Here is a 21,725-nt window from a genome sequence, read left to right on the forward strand (position 1 = left end):
AAAACCCTTTCTAAACACACTTGTTTATACGTTCATGTACATACACATTCCTCTCTCCCAGACATCCTTCTGTTAAGTCGGTAGTTTATACAAAATGGCCTTACAAGGACAAAACTGGATGTACTCTCATAGACAATTGTTTTTGGTTAGATTTACATAAATTGTGTCATAATAAACTGAGACTTCCAATAAGAACAGATAATGCCTAAAATGATAGAACAGCTGAAGTTAGCTTAAAGTTGCATTGAAACAGAAGTAGCAACATTGAATCCCATATTGTGACATATCTGAGTGTAATGTACTATCAAAAAAGAAAAGTTTGGATTGTGAAATGTGGCCATTGCTTGGAGTTGATTGCAGAGAGACCGGCTTTAGATGAATCATTCACAATAAGATCTATAACATGAATTTACAAAATAGGTTGAATTTTTACCCTCCATTATGTTTGTTTGAGCAGTCTGGGTGGGGTGAGACTACCTGCATGTCTGAACAATAGACATTTCCCATTTCTTTTTTTTAAATCATCTCTTCATCTGTCCTAAAAACCTCTTCCAAGTAAAGAGACTTGCAGATAATTTGGCATGTATAGTGAGAACAAACTTCACAGACAAGTGAAACAATTTAAAAACATCTTTATAAATGCAAATAGAAAAAAAAAAAATGACAAAACACAGCATCTTAACATCACAACAGATAGGACCCTGTGAACAGTTCAGTCTAAACTAAAGGCTGGCTCACACCGCCCAATAAACACCAACATCCAGTGGTTTGTGGTTCAGTGTTCCCGTTTAATCTGGCAGTGCGAACCAGCCTCACATCATTCTATGACATACTGTACTGCCAAAATAGACAATTTTGAAAAATACATCTTTTTTTTTTTTCATAGACACTCACAAAAAAACAGTATTCTCATGCAGAATGTCACAGGATTCTCCTCACAGTGTTTGTACTGTTCCACCTCCTCAAAAAGCTTCTACGACAGTATCACAGGAGTGAATGCATTCACATACAGGGAGATTTCAATCAACACGTCACACGGTTTTCCAACCAGATCTACAGTCACATTCATGTGTCAAGGTGCGTGATGACTCAGTATTAAAAAAAAGATTAAAGAGGCGGGATGTGTGGAAAACATTATGGCAACAGAACCGTACTGACAAATGTAATAGAAAAGGCACTTCATTCTTCAATGCTCAGTGAAGACTAATAGTGAAGTATGATTACCTATAATACTCTCCAATTCAATTCCCCTCTCACAGTTGATCAATTGTCATAGCAATGTGAATTTTGACCAGTCCGGATTCCTGAGGGAAAGGAGCAAATGCACCATACAGAACCATCACGTTAAAAAGGCCACCACTAGATGGTGGATATGTGCTTCTGCTTTCCAGTCAAAAACAGAAATCAGATGTAAAAACAAAGTTGTGTATTTCTGGTAATGCTGCACACTGTGATACTGTCCAGTTTCTGAAAGTAAACATGGGTCACTCCTATATGGTGTATAAACATTTCCAAATGATTAAATTACATCAGAGACAATATTGTATGAACACTAACCAAGAAGATTCACCAAGGTTAGGTAGTATTCAACACTGCACAACACAAAACAGACCCACTCCGTCAAGGAGGTGCCATTTCCTCTATGAACAAATATACAACAGTTGAATATACAGGTGTGGAGTTATTTGTAAAACCGACTGTACCGTGAAACGTACTCAATCAACGTTGCACAGAAGATTAGGACACCGTATATTGCCAAAAATTAAACATTTAATCACTGTAACTGTCACAGCTGTGCATTAAAACTGAGAAAATCATGTTAAGACACTGAAAAACAACTGGTAAATGGTTCAGTTTCTGTTTAAAATGGCACTCACATATTCAAAAGACTTTTTACATTCAGCACTACCTAAAATTCATTGCGGTGTGTCTCCTTAAAGAACGCTGTATCACTTGTTAAACCAATGTCTAGTTGATAAATGTTTGATGACAAGAAAACAAGATAGATAGAGAGAAAAGCACAATTAATGTGCCCGTTAAATGTCATCTCTAACATAGAGCGCCAGGCTGGATACGCATCGGAATGCCACACATACCCCAAAACTCATCAAAAATAAAAAAAAATATGTGAAGCGTCATCAAAAATATATTCAGTATTCATAAATTATGATAGTCATTCAAAAATAAAATATTGCATAAATAAAGTGATGCATTAAGAAGAAGCTTTGATAAATGATGATTGATTAGCAATTGTGGTATTAAAAAATAAACATGCAAAAAAAAGAAGAAGATGTAAATCAGTGCTTCAAGTAAGCCTTTCTCTACACATGTATGATTTATAAAATCAGATTCGTGAAGTGAACGAGTGAAGATGGGAGTGTCCACTGAACTGTTTAATCAATAAATAAAACTAATAACCTTCCATAACTGCCATAAGATAAGAATGCCATCTCTCCGGTCTACAGACAGCGGTTAAAAGAATAGTTGACCCCAAAATGAAAATTGTGTCATCATTTTCTCACCCTCGTGTTGATCCAAACCTCTTTCTTTTATTGTATGTTCCGCAGAAGAAAGTATTTTGAGAATGTTTCAGTGTTTTTTGTCCATACAATGGAAGTAGTTACCAACATTCTTCAAAATATATATACAGTCATACAGGTTTGGAACGACATCAGGGTGAGTAAATGAAGACAGAATTTTCATTTTGGTGTGGACTATCCCTTTAAGGGCCCTCTCCATTTCAGCCCTGCTGCACTAGCCTGCGATAGTGAGGCATGACCTTGCTGTCTGAGAGGTAGAGTGCCATCTCCAAGGCAACCAGAACCGTGAACTCCAGGGAAATCAACTCTTTGCGATTTATTCGGAAGCGCTCCTCCAACCTCTATTCAGAGTCAAGCAGATCAAAAAAAGAGAAGAAATGGGTAGGGCAAAAGAGAGAGAGAGAGAGAGAGAAAGTTACAACATAAATCATAATAAAAGATAATACAATCCAAATCAGTAAGACACTTACATCAATCAGTTGCTTGACCTCTTGTTTCTTGAGGTCACTGCTAATCTTGGCAGCTAGTAAAACGCAGGCGGCAGACACCAGCTTTCGGTTGTGCTTGTTTAACCTCCCTTGCAGAACCAGCTTCTCAAAGTAAACATAGGCCATCGCTATGGTAACCGGCTGTAGGCCACACTCCTCACTCACAGAGCGCATCTCCCTTTTCAAACTGTGGTGCACAGTAAACTTCATTAGAACTGATTTACAACATGCCCATAAAAACAGCCAAAATATAAATCACATTTTAAGCTACTTTATTTCATTCAGCCTTAAAGGGATAGTTCACCCAAAAATGAAAACTCCCCCTTAAGCTGTTCCAAACTGTATACATTTCTTTGGAAGTCACAAAGGAAGATATTTCAATGAATGTTTGTAACCAAGCAGATCTCGCCCCCATTGACTACCATAGTATATTTCTTTTCCCTACTGTGGTAGTCTATGAGGACGAGATCTGCTTGGTTACAAACATTCTTCCAAATATCTTCCTTTGTGTACAGCAGAACAAAGAAATTTATACAGGTTTAGAACATCTTGAGGGGGACTAAATGATTATATAATTTTCTTTTTTTGGGTGGACTATTCCTTTAAATGTACATAATGTTGTAATAGTGTTATGTGCTAAAAGAACCTATGAAATGGCTTAACGGGTGCCATTTCTTTCCTGTGTTGACATTTCCTGTTAAACTAGCATGCATTCATATTACATTTCTGGATGATGCAACAAGCCGATAACCGAAAAATGGTCAATATAAAAAATTCAATTCTATTTTGTATAGAATACTTAAAGTACGGAAGAGGATTAGGGCCAAGCAATAATAAAAAAAATAAAACCATCACGAGATTAAAGTTGTTAAATTTCGAGAAAAAAAAGTCTAAATGAAATGTTGAGAATAAAGTAATTAAATTACGAGAAAAAAATCATTAAATTTCAAGAAAAAAGTTGTGATAAAATGTTGAGAATAAAGTCATTAAATTACGAGAAAAAAGTTGTTAGATTATGAGAACAAATTCGTTAAATTATTAAATTTTTCTCGTAATTTAACGAATTTGTTCTCGTAATTTAACAACTTTTCCTCAATTTAATGACTTTATTCTCAACATTTTATCTCGACTTTTTTCTCGAAATTTAACGTCATTTTTCTCATAATTTAACGAATTTGTTCTCGTAATTTGACAACTTTTTTCTCGTAATTTAATGACTTTATTCTCAACATTTTATCTCAACTTTTTTCTCAAAATTTAACGAGTTTATTCTCAACATTTTATCTCGACTTTTTTCTTGAAATTTAACGAGTTTCTCGTAATTTAATGAGTTTATTCTCAACATTTTATCTCGACCTTTTTCTCAATTTAACAAGTTTTTTCTCGTAATTTAACAAGTTTATTCTCAACATTTTATCTTGACCTTTTTCTTAAAATTTAACGAGTTTTTTTATCGTAATTTAACTAGTTTATTCTCAACATTTTATCTCGACCTTTTTCTCATAATTTAACGAGTTTATTCTCAACATTTTATTTAGACTTTTTTCTCGAAATTTAACAACTTCAATCTCGAGATGGTTTTATTTTTTTTTTATTATTGCTTGGCCCAAATCCTCTTCCGTACTTAAAGCAAATTGATATTTGTGATATTCATTTTGAGATTTGCAAGATGTGTTTTTAAAGATGAACTGACAATGTAAAGATCTAAATGTAAATATGAGAAATTAGCATGCAGACTTAAATTTACACAATAATGCTAACAGACATGGACTAAAAGCAACACAACTGAGGCCCCAACCATTTATTTTACATAAAAATGACTTTACCTTCTGATTTTGCTGAGCGTCAGCTTTATGTGAGGAAACTTCTCCTTGAACGTCTCATTCATGTCTTTCTTCAAGTCAGACGGTTTCACATATTCAATAACCGTTGTCTGGAGGGGACAAGGTGACTCTTATTATCGGTGTAAAAAGAATGTATGGCTTTTTATGGCTACCAAAACACAATCATGGATGTGAACATTCAACTTTTACAGCTAAAGCCTAGTCAGCTGATACATAAGATTTCATGCTTCATGCCTTTAGCTATGGTTAGACCATATTGAGCCCTTAGGGTTATCATATGACATGCAGATATGATCTGATATACAGTAGGTCATAAGCTGGGTTCAAGGATTATGAATAACTATCATACTGTAGTGAAATGCATGTCCTTTCAAAGCCTTTTCATTGGTAACATGATTATCTGAATCTGTGATGGTTCAATTAAGGATCTTACCACATAAGATGCGAAAATTAACACTCGTTTGTGCTTCCCACATGGCCACTGGGGGTCACTGAGTAAGTTGGGGTCATAGTCTGACAGCTCCTCCACACCTAGCAGGAGTTAAAACATGTATGGATTTTTTAATACTTTTATTAAAATTGATCAAAAGTGACAGCAAAGATTATAATGTTACAAAAGATTTTTATTTAAAATAAATGCTTTTGAACTTTCTATACTTCAAAAGAATTCTAAAAATAATATCAATCACAGATTTCACAAATTGTTTCAACATTGAAAATTGGGCTGAAACGTTAAGGTGACATTATTGACAATTTCGACAATACAAAAAATTGTCAAAAAATATAGTCGAATGGTCTTGATCTTATATGACCTATTTTAAAGGACTGCAATAACACGGTTTTAACAGTTGGACGCTGTAACGAAATACTGTAATGCAGCCTTCCCAGATGCAATCCAATAGAAGACGACGACATGGCGCTTCAGAGTGCAAACAAAGCCGAACTATTACTGTGTTCGTGTTTGTTTGGAAAGTTTAACATAACTACAAAAAATAAAAATGCTGCCACACCTACGAATACAGACTCACGCAATTGACACTATTCTTACGCCACAGGTCCATTTTCTCATGAAAATGGAATTGAATAGAGTTGAATCTATATCCGATTGGAATCACAAGCTTATGAATAGAAATCAAATCGTGAAAAATGTCAATGTCCAGCCCTAATAAAAACACAGTACCAGTCATTGTAGCAGTTGGACTACTGATGACTTCTGAAGAGGATGGAAAACCTGAGGGAGATTGGTCTATTCAGTTGACTTGAAGTTCATTAAAAAAATACATTTTCAAAAGCTGAGGTGATTTCCTTGTTTTAACTCAATATTTTAACTAATTGCAAAAGCTGAATAATCGACCAAAGACTACTGGTTAATCTGTGTAATAATCGGAGACTAGTCGATTAATCGTTCTAATAATAATAATAATAATTAGGTTAATCGATTATCAAAATTTTTATAAATAAACATAAAAATGCTTTAATGAGCACATAATGTATCTGCACATGTAACATACCAGTGTCTTGTATAACTGTGCTGTTGATTCTAGAAGGGGTGAAGTTTTTCTGCCCGTTGATACGGTTTCGAGACATTGGCGTCTGAGCTGTACTGATGTCAGGTGGGCCACTGCTCTTCTGCCTGACCAAGGCATTAGTTGGGAGCAGAAAACGGGCATATGATACTGTCTGCAACGCACACAAAATTCCAGAGCTATCAGCGTAAGCACAAACATATACATTGCGCAAAACACACAGCCACTGACCTTGCACTGCACCTTGCACAATCATGCTTTAAAACAGATAGTAATACACCAACAAATAAAAAACAAAGGAGATTTCTAAGGCAAATAATCATGCCTTTTGCTCAATCTTCTTAGAGGAATATCCCATCTTACCTTTCCAAAGTCCACCTCCACTCCCTCTAATCCAGGGACCATTTCAACTCCACCACCAGAAGAATGTCTTTGTCTCTGGGTGTCTAGTTTAGAGTCACTGCAAAGGGTAGATACATTTTTAATAGTCAGAATTTAATAACTTTTCTCTGCACTGAAACAATCTCTTTCAATCAGATAATGAGATAAAGGCTCCTCTGTCTTATTGGTGTTGCCTGATACACAAGACACGAGCGGAGCCTGTTTATACACCAGCATCAGGCTGCAGCAGACTGTTTACAGCTGGTTTGTTTGCAAATAAGTCATTCTTCATTCTTCAAGTTATTACAGTTTCATTATATTAAAGCTTAGAACGATACATATGTGGGCAATTCCAGCGTTATGGATGTGACATTTGAACTCATAATGACAGATAAAATGTCTCTGTAAAAATAAATTTCTTACAATATATAAATTGTCAATGCATATTCTCAGAGCACCCAATCTGGGAAATTTGTAGACAAAATATGTTTTTCTAAAATAATTTTAAACACCCCCAAAAAAGGCAAATAGGCACATGTTATGGATGTGACAGAAAATGACAGAATTTGCAGTATACTGTGCAACTTTCTTAAAAGTCTGTGAACTTTTAAGTTGAATGTATAAATATTGATATTCACATGATAAAGGGGTCTTAGCTGAGCACAAAAATATCAATGTTTAAAATATAACTATTTTTATGAAGTGTATTATGAGGAAAAACCAACGTTATGGATGTGACAAAATTCTGTTATGGATGTGACACATCTGAAATACACATAAAACATGTTTGAGAAATCAACAATCAAACCATCATGGCTCTTTTGTTGACCCATAAAATGTCTCTGAATGGCAGTTTTAACATTAAGAAAACAGTCTGAAATTATTCTGAAGATTTTTAAAATGGCATTACAAGTTTATTTTTTTTAGATTGGATCCTATATCATAATAGCCTGACTACGTCAGACTTCCTACTTCCGCTCAATTTCATTTCACTTCTGTACTCAGTCTGATACAGTGTCAGAGCTTTCTGTTTGCCACCGGTCTGGAAACAGCCGGGCCAATCAACGAACAGAGGGCGGGCTGAGAGCCGTGACGTAGATGCTAAGCGCCGAGTTTTACATTGTAGGTTAGAGAAATCGAAAACCGAAACGACCGCGGAAATGGGAAACGAGACACGGGATGCAAACTTCGGGATGCATTAACTTCGCATAATCTGCAAAAGTCGTTTACAGCCATGTTCACTCCGGTATTTCGCTCGCATCATCATGTGTTTACAACAGGTTTACAGTGGAAGTTCAATCATAGATTTGAGTTCGATGCATGATGTCTGTGCTTCGATGCGGCTGTACAGGCGTCATAACTAAACGTATCTGATTGGCTTACGGGTAACCAATGATTTTAAACTTCAGACAAGCGCCCCCTAGCCAGAGAGAAAACACTTCTCTATTATGCCATTCCAGACATTACCAGGCTAATATCATAATACGATATGTAAAATAATTGATAATGAGAGAAAAGAGGAAAGAGGAAAGGTGAAGGAACTTATTTATTTCATTCATTCATGCTTAACACTTTCATCTTTCATATAATTCATGAATTTTCTTCTTAATTATTTTTTTTTCTTTCACTCTGCCAGTACTGCCTCTTTGAAATGATAACGGCCTCTGTTGTCAAGGAAAGGACTGAGGCGCTGGATTATTTGTCCTTTTTCCACCCATGACTTGTCTTCCTTTGTAGGGAGGATGTAAACGAATCCCATTTCATCATTTCTCCTGAGAAACTGAATTTCTAACCCATCAGAATCCAAATCGGTAACAAGGCCGACAAATTCCCTGCTAGACTTTTTGCCTTTGTAGCAGATCTGCAGACAATCGCCTGTTTTTATATTGACCAGTGGCTCAGTTGGATGGGCTTGGGGCTCATCCTCATTTGAATGATGAAATTTGTGTGTTGCTGCCTCTAATGAGGACGAATACTGACTATGTTTGATGAGGCCCCAAGAGATGGGCTCGATGTGGTGCACACTCTGGGTTCCTAAGAAAGAGTGTGAATAGGTCATAATACTACAGATATCACTTTAATAACTTTATCATTTACACGCATTCATTAGTGAGCACAAATTGCTATCCAATAGTTACCTATGAGAGGTTTTACATCCGTCCACAGACGCTCTAGCTGGTGTTCATGTGTGAACGTCTGTATGTCCCTTTCCATAACAAGTTTAATATTAATGTTCGGGCAGTAATGCGCAGCTGTTTTTGCGAAGGACTGTGCATTGTTCACAATAACCTTGCGGCTTAGCACAGCTGAACTAACGGACCTTTTCACTGTCCCACCTACTCCATCAACAGCTCCCTTTCCATGACTTGTGGCGAAGAAGTGCCATTCCACCTAAACAGTCAAATGATTGTCATTGAAGAACACCATATGTAAGCTTGTAACACATATGTCCATTATGATACAAAACATTTGAATAAATACCTTAAGGCTTGGAAAGATCTCCCCAAAAGATTGTGGACATGAATGACCAAATAAATTTGTTTTTAAAGTGAGATGCTGCTCCATCACTGAAGATGTGCAATTTTTCCATTCTTGGATTTTTTTTCTTCAGGTCTTCCACCACCTTGGACAGAAATGTTACAGCTGCCTTCTTTTCATGCTCCAGTGAATCACTGACAATTGCATAGGATTGCACATCTGCTTTGCCCCATGCAACAGCAGTGAAAAGTGTGACTTGTCTGCTGGTCCAGTGGGCTGCCTGGATTTCATCTTGATATGCAGTAGTGTAATTTTCTGCAAAATCAATCTGTAACACCGCTGAAGTCTCACTTGTGTCTTTCATCTTCTGTTGGAAAACTGCACTTTGATTTCTTTTTATGAAGCAGTGTTTAAGAAATTTTGTGGCTGATGCCAACAGCAATGCAAATACATCCCTCAATTCTCCTCTCTTCATTATCTTTACCTGAAACCCTCCTTCAGATTCCCATGAATGCCACATTGTTTGGATGTTCTTATCTTCATCTGGGATGTTGCTAATGATGTTCTGAAGGAGAATTGCATTACAGCAAGTTTTACATCCATTCAACATACACTCCGGAGAGTCAGGACTGCAGACCAGAGCTCTGATAAATGCTGATACGCTTTGGAAGGCATGTCGTGGTATGTGTTTATGAACACTCTCAAGCAGCATTTGTGTGTTCTCATGGTATTTACAAAGGCAAACATTATGAGGTGTTTCTGCTTTTGTGAAGACCTCTCTTGGCCGCAGTGCTGCAAATTTTGATTTTCCTATTTTAATCTCTGGGTACTCATCCTGAAAGACTCTATATGCCTCTAAAACAGACATAGATAAGTGCCTCTTTTGACATGTCTTCTTAACTCCATCTTCTCTTATGGTGACAGAATCTTTTCTGCCAGGTGCCTGTCGTGAGATGTCATCCCGCACATAAAACTGCTTGACCTTTTCTTCAGTGTGGTCTGTTGTACCTGATAGGTCTACTTGTTTAATTTCACTGTGCTCAATGAATCCAACTGCGTCAACAATCTTTTTAATCACTGCTTTTTTTTTGTTTGGACTTTGAGGAAGAGCAGTAAGAACTCGTTTGACCGCCCTTCCAAGAGACTGCTTACACTTGTATGCTGGGACAGGAGCCAGTTGAACATCTAAACTTTGATGTTTAAGACGGAGTCTCCTTTTCCTCTGTCTCTCTTTTGCAAGAGTGCGGACTCTTTCTTTCTCCTCATTAGTTTGCTGTATTTTTTTTCTGGCTCTTTCCTCTCTCTTTCTTTTCCTCTCCTTTTCTTTGTAGTTTTCATCATTTTTGTGCCTTTCCCTGAAAGCTTTCTGACGTTCAGCATTGGACATACCTTTTACCTAAATTCAAACATGTAGCAGCCTATAGTATTACTAGTATTAGGTTAATTGAATAGGCATTTATAAATTTTGTCATATATAGAGGTCGTTATTGTCATATGTTGATAGAGATGCACCAATTGCAATTTTCTTGTCCAATTCCGACTTCCGATTTTTTTGCCAATTCCGATTTTCAAAAGTTTTTCAGGTTAACTGGGTTTTTATTCAGGTAAGAAATAGAAATTAAAGTTCAGTGTTATTGTACATGGGTTACCTTAATTTCTGTAGTCTTTATTGTAAATATTAATACAGATAAATTCTTACCATTAAAGTTATAAAACGTATTCAGTCAAGAGCAGAAAGTGATTTTCTTTGTCTTTTTTTTTTTTTTTTTTTTGATTAACTTAGACAGCAGCAGGGATATTGGACTGCTGTCCCTTTAAGAGTTTATGAACGGTGTTCAACGGACTCAATACTGTTAAATACAACATGGGTTCACTTTCTTAGTTATTTAACGATTCAAAACTGTGTTTATACCAAGATTGCCTGTGCTGCTGGTAACAAAACGGATCGGCTCAGAATCCCTGGCCGATCGATCGGTGCATCTCTAAAACCCATCCTATCTGAGGTGATGAAAGAGCTGGGGTATCAGGTCAGGTTACTTGATATGATACATTATAATAACTAGATATCTATTTAACTTAATTGTGTGCTGTTTTAGTGACATCTTACCATTTTTATCTGTCTGTCGATAACGCTATCTTCGAGCTGTCAAAACCTGAGATTGAATGACAGGCAGCGCGAGCGAATTAGAGGGCGCCTGTTTCGCGCCTAAACCAATCAGGTTCCTCGTGCACTTTCAGGACGCCTCTCTACAGTGAAGTGAATAGGCTACTATAAACACAGACGTAACATTACAGCAAGGACGATAACAGAATACAGATTTTCTTTCTTACAGCATTGCTTGCTAAAATACATTAACAAATATTAAAGTTTATCAAATAGCAGTTTAAAATCACAGATTTCTCCCACAGTCAGGTGAACCGATTGACACTATTGTCACTTTCAATCATGTCTAAATGATCGCACGATTTTCGGCTAGTTTATGCAGTTTAAAGCAAAGCCTTGAGTAAAAATGATCACATTTTATTTCAAGTCAAAATTATTGCAATATTATTATATTTTGTCAGTTTGACCGCGAGATTATCATCAGTTGCCTGTTCAATTAACCAATAGGTAAAAACGTAACATCCCGAGGGAAGTGTCCTATGAGACACAATGCTCTTCTGTACTTTTTACTTTATCATATAGGCCGACGTTCTGATGTTGATATTTCGTTCTGTAACTGGAAAAGAGCAAAGATTATTTCATGTGCGCCTGATCCGCTTGATCTGCCGCTTATTCACGAGTGATATCTATAGGTATTGTTTGAATTTTGTTATAAAATCGAATGAACTAAAAAGTTGAGACATTTTTTCATATTAAAACTAATGAAGCACAAAGATGATTGCTATTATTGGATATGTTCTGATACGGTAAGCCTGAAACAGATCACAGCAATATAAAGAAGAAAACTCATAGGATTTAATATGAAGCGTCCGTAACGGTCACGTCCGTAACGCTTATTATGGTTGTTCAAAACAACGTAGTAAAATGAATTGTTGATCCTAATAAGCATAAACATAATTTAGCTTTGCATATGAAGTTTCAAGTTATTTGCATTTATAATTGTTATATGACACAAACTTAATCTTTAAAACGTTATGGACGTGACAGAGCACTGAAGCGTCATGACCTCTTTATTCCAGCCCTTATAAATTACACAGGCAGTGCTGTTATGACGAAATGAGTGTATTTATATCTCAGGCATGCCTCCATCTTTCTACACAATGCTTACTGTTAAAATAAAGTTTAAAAAAAGGGGGGTCTTTGATCCATTTTTTGAGAGCATGAAATATGGTTGGTTGAAAATGTTATCTAAGCATTGTTGCTTACCTCATATATTGTGGATAAACAAGGCAATTTTCTTAAAATGTCCAATAGAGCACATTAATACAGTATATTACAGACCTAAATTAACAACTTACATAGGGTTTTGTTCTTTTATTTTAAACTTTTTTTTTTCATGGCAAGGATGACCTTTGCGTGGAATTGCCCATGTGTTTTAAGAAGTAAAGGCACAATGACAAAATAAAAACAAAAATCATATTTATATGAATGATGTGACTGGCCAGTGTATGACAGGTGGACAAATCACTGAACTCTGGACTGCCAAAAGCAAAATCTAATCACTTCTAAAAAAAAAAACATGTTTGATCAATTTAAAGGGTTAGTCCACCCGAAAATGAAAATTCTATCATTAATTATGACAGCGTCTGTTCCAAACCCGTAAGACCTTCGTTCATCTTCGGAACACAAATTAAGATATATTTGATGAAATCTGAGAGCTCAGAGACAGCAATTTAACCACCACTTTCAAGGTCCAGAAAGGTACTAAAGACATCGATAAAATAGTCCATTTGACTACAGTGGTTCAACTTTAATTTTATGAAGTGACAAGAATACTTTTTGTATGCAAAAACAAACAAAAATAATGACTATATTCAAAAATATCTTCTCTTTTGTGCCATTTTCCTACGCCGTTTACGTTCAGCGCTTCCGGGTTCTACGTCAGAATGCCGGCTCAGTATTTGCTAGTGGTTCAACAGATCACAAAAATCACTGTTCAGATCATATCATGGTTATTAAGTCACGGATCGGATCATTTTTTGGATCAGCACAAAAAAAATAAATAAATATTGGGGGGTAACTTTACATTTATTGCCCATTTTAACTACTCAGATACCACAGCAGAAACTACTAGTGTAACTAATACATTATTAAAGGCAAGTGAACAGACTGTAAAAAGATCAAATACTGTAAGCATAGATAAAGTTACAAATAAAGTATAAGGTCTAACTGTAGTATTAATTTTCATGTACAGAAATGTAATAATTAAATGTAAAATGACACTGTTCACTGTATAAATTTAATATAGATTAATCTTTGTTAAAGCTGTTTTGTTGTTTGATTTACATGACAGACAACAGCGGGAATTTATAGGTTGCTGTCACTTTAAGAGTAAGACCCCATACACACACACATCTGATACACATCCGAATTCTCCTCTCGTTCAGTTAAGACATAACTGAATGTGTTTACGAGAATACTTGCCGAGAGGGGTATTTTGACTGATATAATGCGTGTATGTGTCCATCCAAGTGCATTGAGGACGCGAAAGAGGAATCAATTTGGAGTTCGCGAGCTCCGCGCCTCTCTCTGTGTGTGCGCGCGAGCCTGGTATGTATGTGCGTCTGTGGGCACCGATAACAGCGCTGCGTGCAATACCAAATGAAATCCTTTTGCCTCTTCTAGCGCTGGAATGGTTTTATATCTATTTAATGTGTAAACTAGCAAGACAAAACATGTGCAAATGATAACCTTTCACTCTATTGCGGTTAAACTCGCAATTGATCCGCGAATCACATGCGTGCCGAACCGTGGGGCTTGGTCCGTACGGATCACGGATAGGGATGTGCAACGATTTATCGCGATTAATCGTTTGCAAAATAAAAGTCTGTGTTTATGTTCTGTTTATAATAATTATGTATATATAAATACAGACACATACATGTATATATGTAAGAAAAACGTTAGATTTATATATAAAATATTTATATGTAATATAAAATATATATAAATATTTAAACATGCATATATTTCTTAAATTTATACATGTTTGTGTGTGTATTTATATATACATAATTATTATACACAGAACACACACATATATATTACGTAAACACAAACTTTTATTTTGCAAACGATTAATCGCGATTGCACGTCCCTAATCATGGATTAACAACGATCCGTTTAGTATTTGCCGACGCCGTTCGCATGAGCAGCAAGGCGTATGTGTGTGATGCTGAAGCAGGAGCCGGAAAATAATGAGTTGACATGCTGGAACCCGGAAGCGCTGAACGTAAACAGCGTAGGAGAATAACACAGAAGAGAAGATATAGCTGAATAAAGTCGTTATTTTTGTGCACAAAGTATTCTCGTCGCTACAGAAAATTCAAGTTGAACAACTGCAGTCACGTGGACTATTTTAACGATGTCTTTACTACCTTTCTGGACCTTGAAAGTGGTTGTTAAATTGCTGTCTACGGAGGAGTCAGAGCTCCGGGATTTCATCAAAAATATCTTAATTTGTGTTCTGAAGGTTTGGAACGACATGAAGGTGAGTAATTAATGACAGAATTTTCATTTTTTCGGTGAACTAACCCTTTAATGCACCTCTGCCGAATAAAAGGATTCATTTCATAAAAAAAAAAATCATACTGACTCTGAATTTTTGAACCATAGTGTAAAATAATTTTAAAACATCAGCGCAAAACATTTTCTTCCATTACAAATGAATCATTTCGTCTTTGGAACATCATATTTCATAGTCCAGGCTTTACTTAAAGAAAAAAACAGTTGATTTGTCCATCCCTCATGGATTTGCATGATATGAAATGAGCTGTTTGGCTGACTGTGGTGGCTCTGTACCTGATGTGATAACTCTCTCCATACGGCAATACAGAGAAAGCAGCACACAGGGATCTCTTGGCACAGATCAGCACAACCCTGCAGGACACAGATGGCAAGTGCACACAGAACAGACAACATCAGTCACCTAATCATCAAACCATCACAGTACACCAGCCATGTTTCGCCAAAACAGCAAGTGCATATGGGTCATAACAACATGCAGCTCAAAGCAAATGGGAGATCTTATGGCAGTGGAATGACATTGGAGACAAAATGAGCCAAAAAAAGCCATTATTCAACCACAAATCTATAAATTGTCAATTAAAAGCAGCATGTGGCTTTCTGCGTCATAGTAGATTGGTCAGCATGACCAAATCTGATTAAAACAAACTCTGTCACATTTCCCAGGAGGCTGAATGGCATCACAATTAACAGGTCAGCAGCTTGTGACATGAGTTATGCTCAATGAGGTCGAAGGCCCCATATAACATTACTGCTGATGTCATGAGGCTGGGGGTGAATGTGCACATGAGTGAAGGCGTGATTTCATGGTTGATGATGTAATGCGACATTAAGCCAAGGGGTAAAACTGTGTTCTGGGTAATATACAAGATAATATCACAAAATAACACTCCTTTTTCTTTTTGAAAGGCTGTCGAATCTCTTTGAACTGCTTTGTTTTTGTACTATGTTTGTTCTTGCTTTTGTTTTTTCCTTTTCTAAAGACTAAAGGGATAGTTCAACCAAAAATTAAAATTCTATCATTTACTCACTCTGTTGTTCCAAACCTGTATACATTTATTTTTCTTGCTGAACACAAAAAAAAAGATATTTTGAAGAATATGGGTCATCAACTGTTTGGTTGACCATATTCTTCAAAATATCTTTTTTGTGATCAGCAGAAAAAATAAATTCATACAGGTTTGGAACAACTAAATAAGAGTAAATAACAGAATTTACACAAGTAACCTGTGTACAATTAACCACCAAATAAGGTTGTATATGAGTCATTATGTTATGTTATGTTATATGTTATATGTTATGTTATGTTATGTTATATGTTGCAATAAGAAAGAAAAGAACACTTTACTGATGCAGGATACAAAAGTCAGTTGAGTTTATGGCACATATATAAGTAAATAAGTTAGAGGGAGAAATAATTTAGAGGGAAAAAAGCACATTTGGAAGCATTTTACTTACGTAACAGAGTTTCATTACATTTTAATGGCTCTCGACAAGGTGCAGTTCTACTTTCATAAGATGCCAGTGATCTATAAGGTTCCATTCAAGATTGATTTAATTCAGTCCAGTTGTTCCCCGTGTAGGCAGACACATCTATCCCCCATTTCTTCTGTCTAAGTGAGTACTTATGTTCGTTATTAAGTTAACGAAGGAATCGCAGAGTCTGTCTGAAGCTGTACTGTTTCACTTAGCATGAGAGCGCACTGCAGTTATATAACAAAGACCTTCACTGCCTGAGGAAACAGTCCAGCATCCATATAACCAGCATCCATTTTTAATATTCACCCTATATGACTTGAATCATGGGAATTCTATCCTAAAGAAAGTGCTGATAAAGGACCAGGACCAATTATTGTTTGAAATCATTTCTAAAAATTAAAAATAATAAAATAAAAATGAATAAAGTATTATTTAAAAAAATGAATAAGGGTTAGTTCGCCCAAAAATGAAAATAATGTCATTTATTACTCGCCCTCATGCAGTTCATGTGAGTACAGTGGTTCAATCTTAATATAATATTTTTGGTGCACCAAAAAAACAAAATAACGACTTATATAGTGATGGCCAATTTCAAAACACTGCTTCATGAAGTTTCGGAGCGTTATGAATCAGTGTGTCGAATCATGATTTGGATCGCGTGTCAAACCACCAAAAATACTCTCGTCGCTTTATAATATTAAGGTTGAACCACTGAACTCACATGAACCGATTTAAACATGTTTTTAATACATTTATGGATCTTGAGAGAGGAAATCATCAGATTTCAACAAAAATATCTTGATTTCAATTGTAGAAGCACTTAACCCTCGAAAGCCTAAACTTGACATAAACTGTAAACTTGTCCCTCAAATCTGATTGGTTGATTAGAATGTTGTTCCAGGATCAACAGAGATGTTGATCCAGGAACATGTTGTACTTGGTGAAATCACGTTCACCCAGATGAATCATTTAAGTACAGACTTAATATTGGGGGGGGGGGGGGGGACAAACAAATACAAGTCCTCCTCAAGGGGAAAATATTTCTTAAACCATGTCAACTCACCTGCTCCCTCGAGTATCATACGGTCTCATATTCTTGATGAAGTGCACCTTCTTGGAAACCTTTGTCCCTGGAGACCCAGAAAGGTTACGAGTCCTGAAAAAAGAATGTAACAAAAAGTAGAGATAAATACATGTGACTTTAATTTGTATAAGTTTAGAGACAAATTGTGATGGATTAAATTGAAGTAAAAGCTTAATCTTATGAATTAAGACTTAAAGGTCGCCCATCCAGCATCAGTCTATCAGCAGACCTTACATAAAGAGATGAGAACAGGAGAGAGGTGAAAGGCAAGCAACAAAGAAAACAAACAGGAAATGATGTGCATATGTACTGCAGTGAGATCATGAGGCTTGGTTCACATGAGCAACATCACCTACCTACAGGCAGATAAAGCTTGTTTTGACTGGTTGATGTCCTTTAGGCTAGACTTCTTTGACTGACTCAGCAGTCTCCTTATTAAAACATTCCCAGTTATCAACTAACAGCAGTGAAATCTTATCACCATTCAAACCCTTCCTATGGGTCTTCCCTAATCAGTGTCTCTGTTATCACAGTTACAGAGGACTTTACTTTTAAAGTCAAATGCAAAGGCAAATATGACAAACAACTCACTCACTACACAACATTTGTTACTCTTAATTAATAACTTTGTTCAATCAGACAGACAACACACGCTTTATTATCACAGTAACATCTTTATTAAGGTCTTTTAATTTTGTCCAGAGTAGACTGGATTATAAATGAATGATTCTTATGAATGATTCTTTAGTGTATCACAAACCGACCTGAGTAGTCTGATTCTCGAACGAATGCGTCTTATGAGCAAGTCCTTTTCAGTAAATAACAGCAGCTCAATAAGCGAACAAATGACTCTTATACAAGTCAGTTTCTATTGTGAATCAAAATATACATTGCAACTTAAATAGTCTGATTTCCGGAAGAATAAGTTAGTGAGTCTTTTTAGTGAGTCAAAAATGTGCAATGCACAATGGTCTGATTACTGAACAAATCACTAATTTAAGCTGAAAACTTGATTAATCAGTGATTAATCAGTCAGAGCAGTAATTAAATTCATTTGACTCACTTTCTGAACTGCAAGTTATTACGTTCTTCATGTCCAACTCAAAATTAACCAAGAATTGATTTTGTTGTTATATCAAAATGCAAATCAGAACTAAATGAAAAAAATATCATCAATCTTGAAAAAGCCGGTCCAGAAGGTTTGAAGCAGTTTTAAAAGTTTTCAGTTTGAAAGTTTTGAGTTTAGTAGTTTTGATGATAGATAGATAGATAGATAGATAGATAGATAGATAGATAGATAGATAGATAGATAGATAGATAGATAGATAGATAGATAGATAGATAGATAGATAGATAGATAGATAGATAGATAGATAGATCTGAACATTCTGTCAATAGGATTTTTCTGAGTTTTAATAGTCATTTTTAGGAAAAGCGTAAGTCGGATCAGCTAGAAAAGATATAGCACACTAAGTCAGAACAGTCTGAAGGTCTGAGCCGAGTGTAGAGTTAAAGAGGAGTTAGAGTCAGAAATTTTAGTCTCAGAAGAAAATAGCATAACAGTAAGTTGGCTTTTTCAAGCCAACTTAACGTTAGTTGATTTTCAAAATAGTTATAGGGTTAGTTCACCCAAAAATTTACTCACCCTCAAGTTGTTCCAAACCTGTATATATTTCTTTGTTCTGCTGAACACAAAGGAAGATATTTTGAAGAATGTGGGGAAACTGAACAGTTTTGGGGCACCATTGACTTCCATGGTATTTTTTTTTCCTACTATGGAAGTCAATGGTACCCCAAAGCGGCCTGGTTACAAACTTTCTTCCAAATATCTTCCTTTGCGTTCAGCAGAACAAAGAAATTTTTACAGATTTGGAACATCCTGAGGGTGAGTAAATGATGAATTCATTTTTGGGTGAACTATCCCTTTAGCTTTACAGATAGACATTTTTTGTTGTTGTTGTAATAAATAGTAATTTATATTTATATAAATTATTTTAGAAAATGCTATTGGTAAGTATTTTTATTAAATATAAAGTTAGGACCAACATTTCGATAGCCTCACTAAAGTTGAATTTATATTTCTTTAAAGTACCAAAAGAACCGGAACCGTGAAGGACTCGGAACCAGAAATCCTTACGATTCCCAACCCGACCTGTTCATTTTACCAGGTCTCAAAAATGTCGCAGAAAGATTTCCTGTCAAACTACTGCCTAGAAAAGACCTCAAAGATGAAAATGAAAGTTAAACAATAAGGCGGAAGTCAGTAATTCACCTGATAGATCTGTTTTTGTTTTGATTTGCGCGTACTGTAATATGCACCGTTTAAAATACTGCTTCAAAAGTCATAAACGACTGTAAACACTGCTAAACAACAGGCCAGATGCAGTTGACTGTCCATCCTCACGGCATGAAATCAAAAGCGTACAAAGATTTGTAAATAAACAGCTTTCATAAACATATATAGCATATTCAGAATTATTTATGACAGATGACACCTGTAGAAAAGGTTACATCACACATTTACTCCAGTTGTTATGAATGGTGTAACTGCATACAAACCCAGCCAGAGGAAAAAAAAAACAATGTCAATAACGCGTATCATTGTTTGCCAACCTGCGTGCAAAAACAAAACTCACCTTTGACGGGAATCAGGCACAGGGTTGGAGCCCGGAAATTGGCTGGGTGGTTTACTTGATCCTAAAACCACATTCAGCGGTCCAGAGGTCGGTGAAAGAGGGGGTCCCTGGACTGACAAAGGATCTGCTCGTCCATCCTCCGTGAAAACGTCGCTACTCCCTTGGTTAAATAATGGAGGGCTCAGAGGAGCAGGGTAAGTGTTTGTCCTCGGTATAGGGGTCGCTGCCCCTCCGCTGATGGAGGATGACACTTGGGTGAAGGTTCCATAGCTGCTGGTTGTCGACAAAGGGGGACCCGTCACCGCCGACGCACCGACATCCACACACCGGCTCTCGGCTTCCCTAGGGCCAACGATTCCATTGCTTAGATTGTAAACCGGTCGTCCGTCCAAAGATATATTGGTGAGAAACAATAGTGCTGCTTGTCTGCGACGGGAATCCCGGCTTTTTCGCAGGTGTTCTTTGTGTGGTTTGGCTGAATTAGATCTCGGACAAACGCGAGGACCGCAGGCAGCGGCCGCCATTCTACTGTGAGTAAGCTAAAAACAGACAGAGCTATTAGACCGGCTGAGGTATTGGCCACGCCCTCTCACACCTTATTGGTTCAAATTCCTGACACTTGCATATAAATGAGATTTTGTCACAGCGGATTGGACGAGAGGTCTTAGTTCATAAATTTGTACAATAATTTGGCTTCAAATGTACAGGACTCTAGGAATCTGAAATACATATGTTGCTTTCTTTGATACAGAATATCTTTTTTATTGAGAGTGACAGTTTAATAATATTTTATTTGTATTTTATATGTAATTATTAAATGTTTATTTCTAATAATCACCCTCAACTAATGTATTCACCCTATATTTTATTACTAAGGAATATGATTATCCATTTATGCAATTTCTTGTTGTATTCACACTGTAATGTTTGACTAACAATGCTGAGTGCTCTTTATGGTAATGACAGAATCTCTCCATGCTTCTGTTTTGCTCCATATGATGCTGCAAATTCAGTGAACATGTTGGTTAACATAAGCCTTTCTAAGCTCTACGTTTTAAGCACAGCTTATTACAGCGGTTAAAGTGTCTTATCTATGTCTAATCTGTTATGTAAATATGTAATGTGACGTCTGCAACAGCTCCTGGGATAATAAAAGAGGATAAAGAAAAGGAGGGAGAAAAGTAATTTCCGGATTCTTCAGTTTGATAAAAATGTTGCCAGCAAGAGCCATAATTAGAAGTTCTTGATAGCCTTGCAATAATACTAAGCTTCTTAATAAGGACTTACTTTTATGTTGTTTAAATAAAATGCATTTGTTTGATATTGGTTTGAGAATACAAATATGTCTGAGAGTATTACACTTGCATTTCCACATTATGTAATGTAATAAGGCTTGGGCTAATATTTCATAATCTACTGGTTTACTGTTAGTGGGGAATTAACCCGATCCTAGTCAGTCTGCTTAAAATACTTTCTGTAGTTTTATTTTATTATATTACAGCTCAATTTTTTATTTGAAAAGGAATAGTTTTGAATGAGATTGCCAGATTATGCCATTGCTGTGAGATAATGTATTGCAT

At 36.2% G+C, this 21,725-nt stretch overlaps 1 protein-coding gene across 2 annotated transcripts; it reads right to left on the bottom strand.

Moving 5' to 3' along the window:
* Positions 1-1,491: 1,491 nt before the first annotated feature.
* On the bottom strand, positions 1,492-20,976 carry cables2a (Cdk5 and Abl enzyme substrate 2a). 2 transcript variants are annotated; one of them, XM_067370826.1, is made up of 10 exons: positions 20,146-20,975; positions 17,489-17,581; positions 15,223-15,300; positions 6,762-6,858; positions 6,384-6,552; positions 6,053-6,103; positions 5,306-5,403; positions 4,855-4,961; positions 3,011-3,215; positions 1,492-2,881 (listed from the first exon to the last, which is right to left on the bottom strand). In XM_067370826.1, the coding sequence occupies exons 1-10, from the start codon at positions 20,667-20,669 to the stop codon at positions 2,741-2,743; spliced, it is 1,563 nt and encodes a 520-aa protein (XP_067226927.1). In that variant the 5' UTR covers positions 20,670-20,975; the 3' UTR covers positions 1,492-2,740. The 2 variants fall into 2 exon arrangements, with proteins under 2 accessions (XP_067226927.1, XP_067226928.1); XM_067370827.1 differs by lacking the exon at positions 6,053-6,103 and having other exon boundaries at positions 20,146-20,976.
* Between the last annotated feature and the right edge of the window lie 749 nt (positions 20,977-21,725).

This window comes from Chanodichthys erythropterus, chromosome 20 (genome assembly GCF_024489055.1).
Source record: "Chanodichthys erythropterus isolate Z2021 chromosome 20, ASM2448905v1, whole genome shotgun sequence".
Classification (NCBI taxonomy): Eukaryota; Metazoa; Chordata; class Actinopteri; order Cypriniformes; family Xenocyprididae; genus Chanodichthys; species Chanodichthys erythropterus.

What these genes read in the sequence shown, in the direction of transcription:
- cables2a (XM_067370826.1), bottom strand. Translation starts at nt 20,669, where the DNA reads ATGGCGGCCGCTGCCTGCGGTCCTCGCGTTTGTCCGAGATCTAATTCA. An exon ending in TGGAGGTGGACTTTGGAAAG is followed by an intron (nt 6,553 to 6,761) that starts GTAAGATGGGAT and finishes TGTGCGTTGCAG; the next exon opens with ACAGTATCATATGCCCGTTT. An exon ending in TCCAACTGCTACAATGACTG is followed by an intron (nt 5,404 to 6,052) that starts GTACTGTGTTTT and finishes AACTCCTGCTAG; the next exon opens with GTGTGGAGGAGCTGTCAGAC.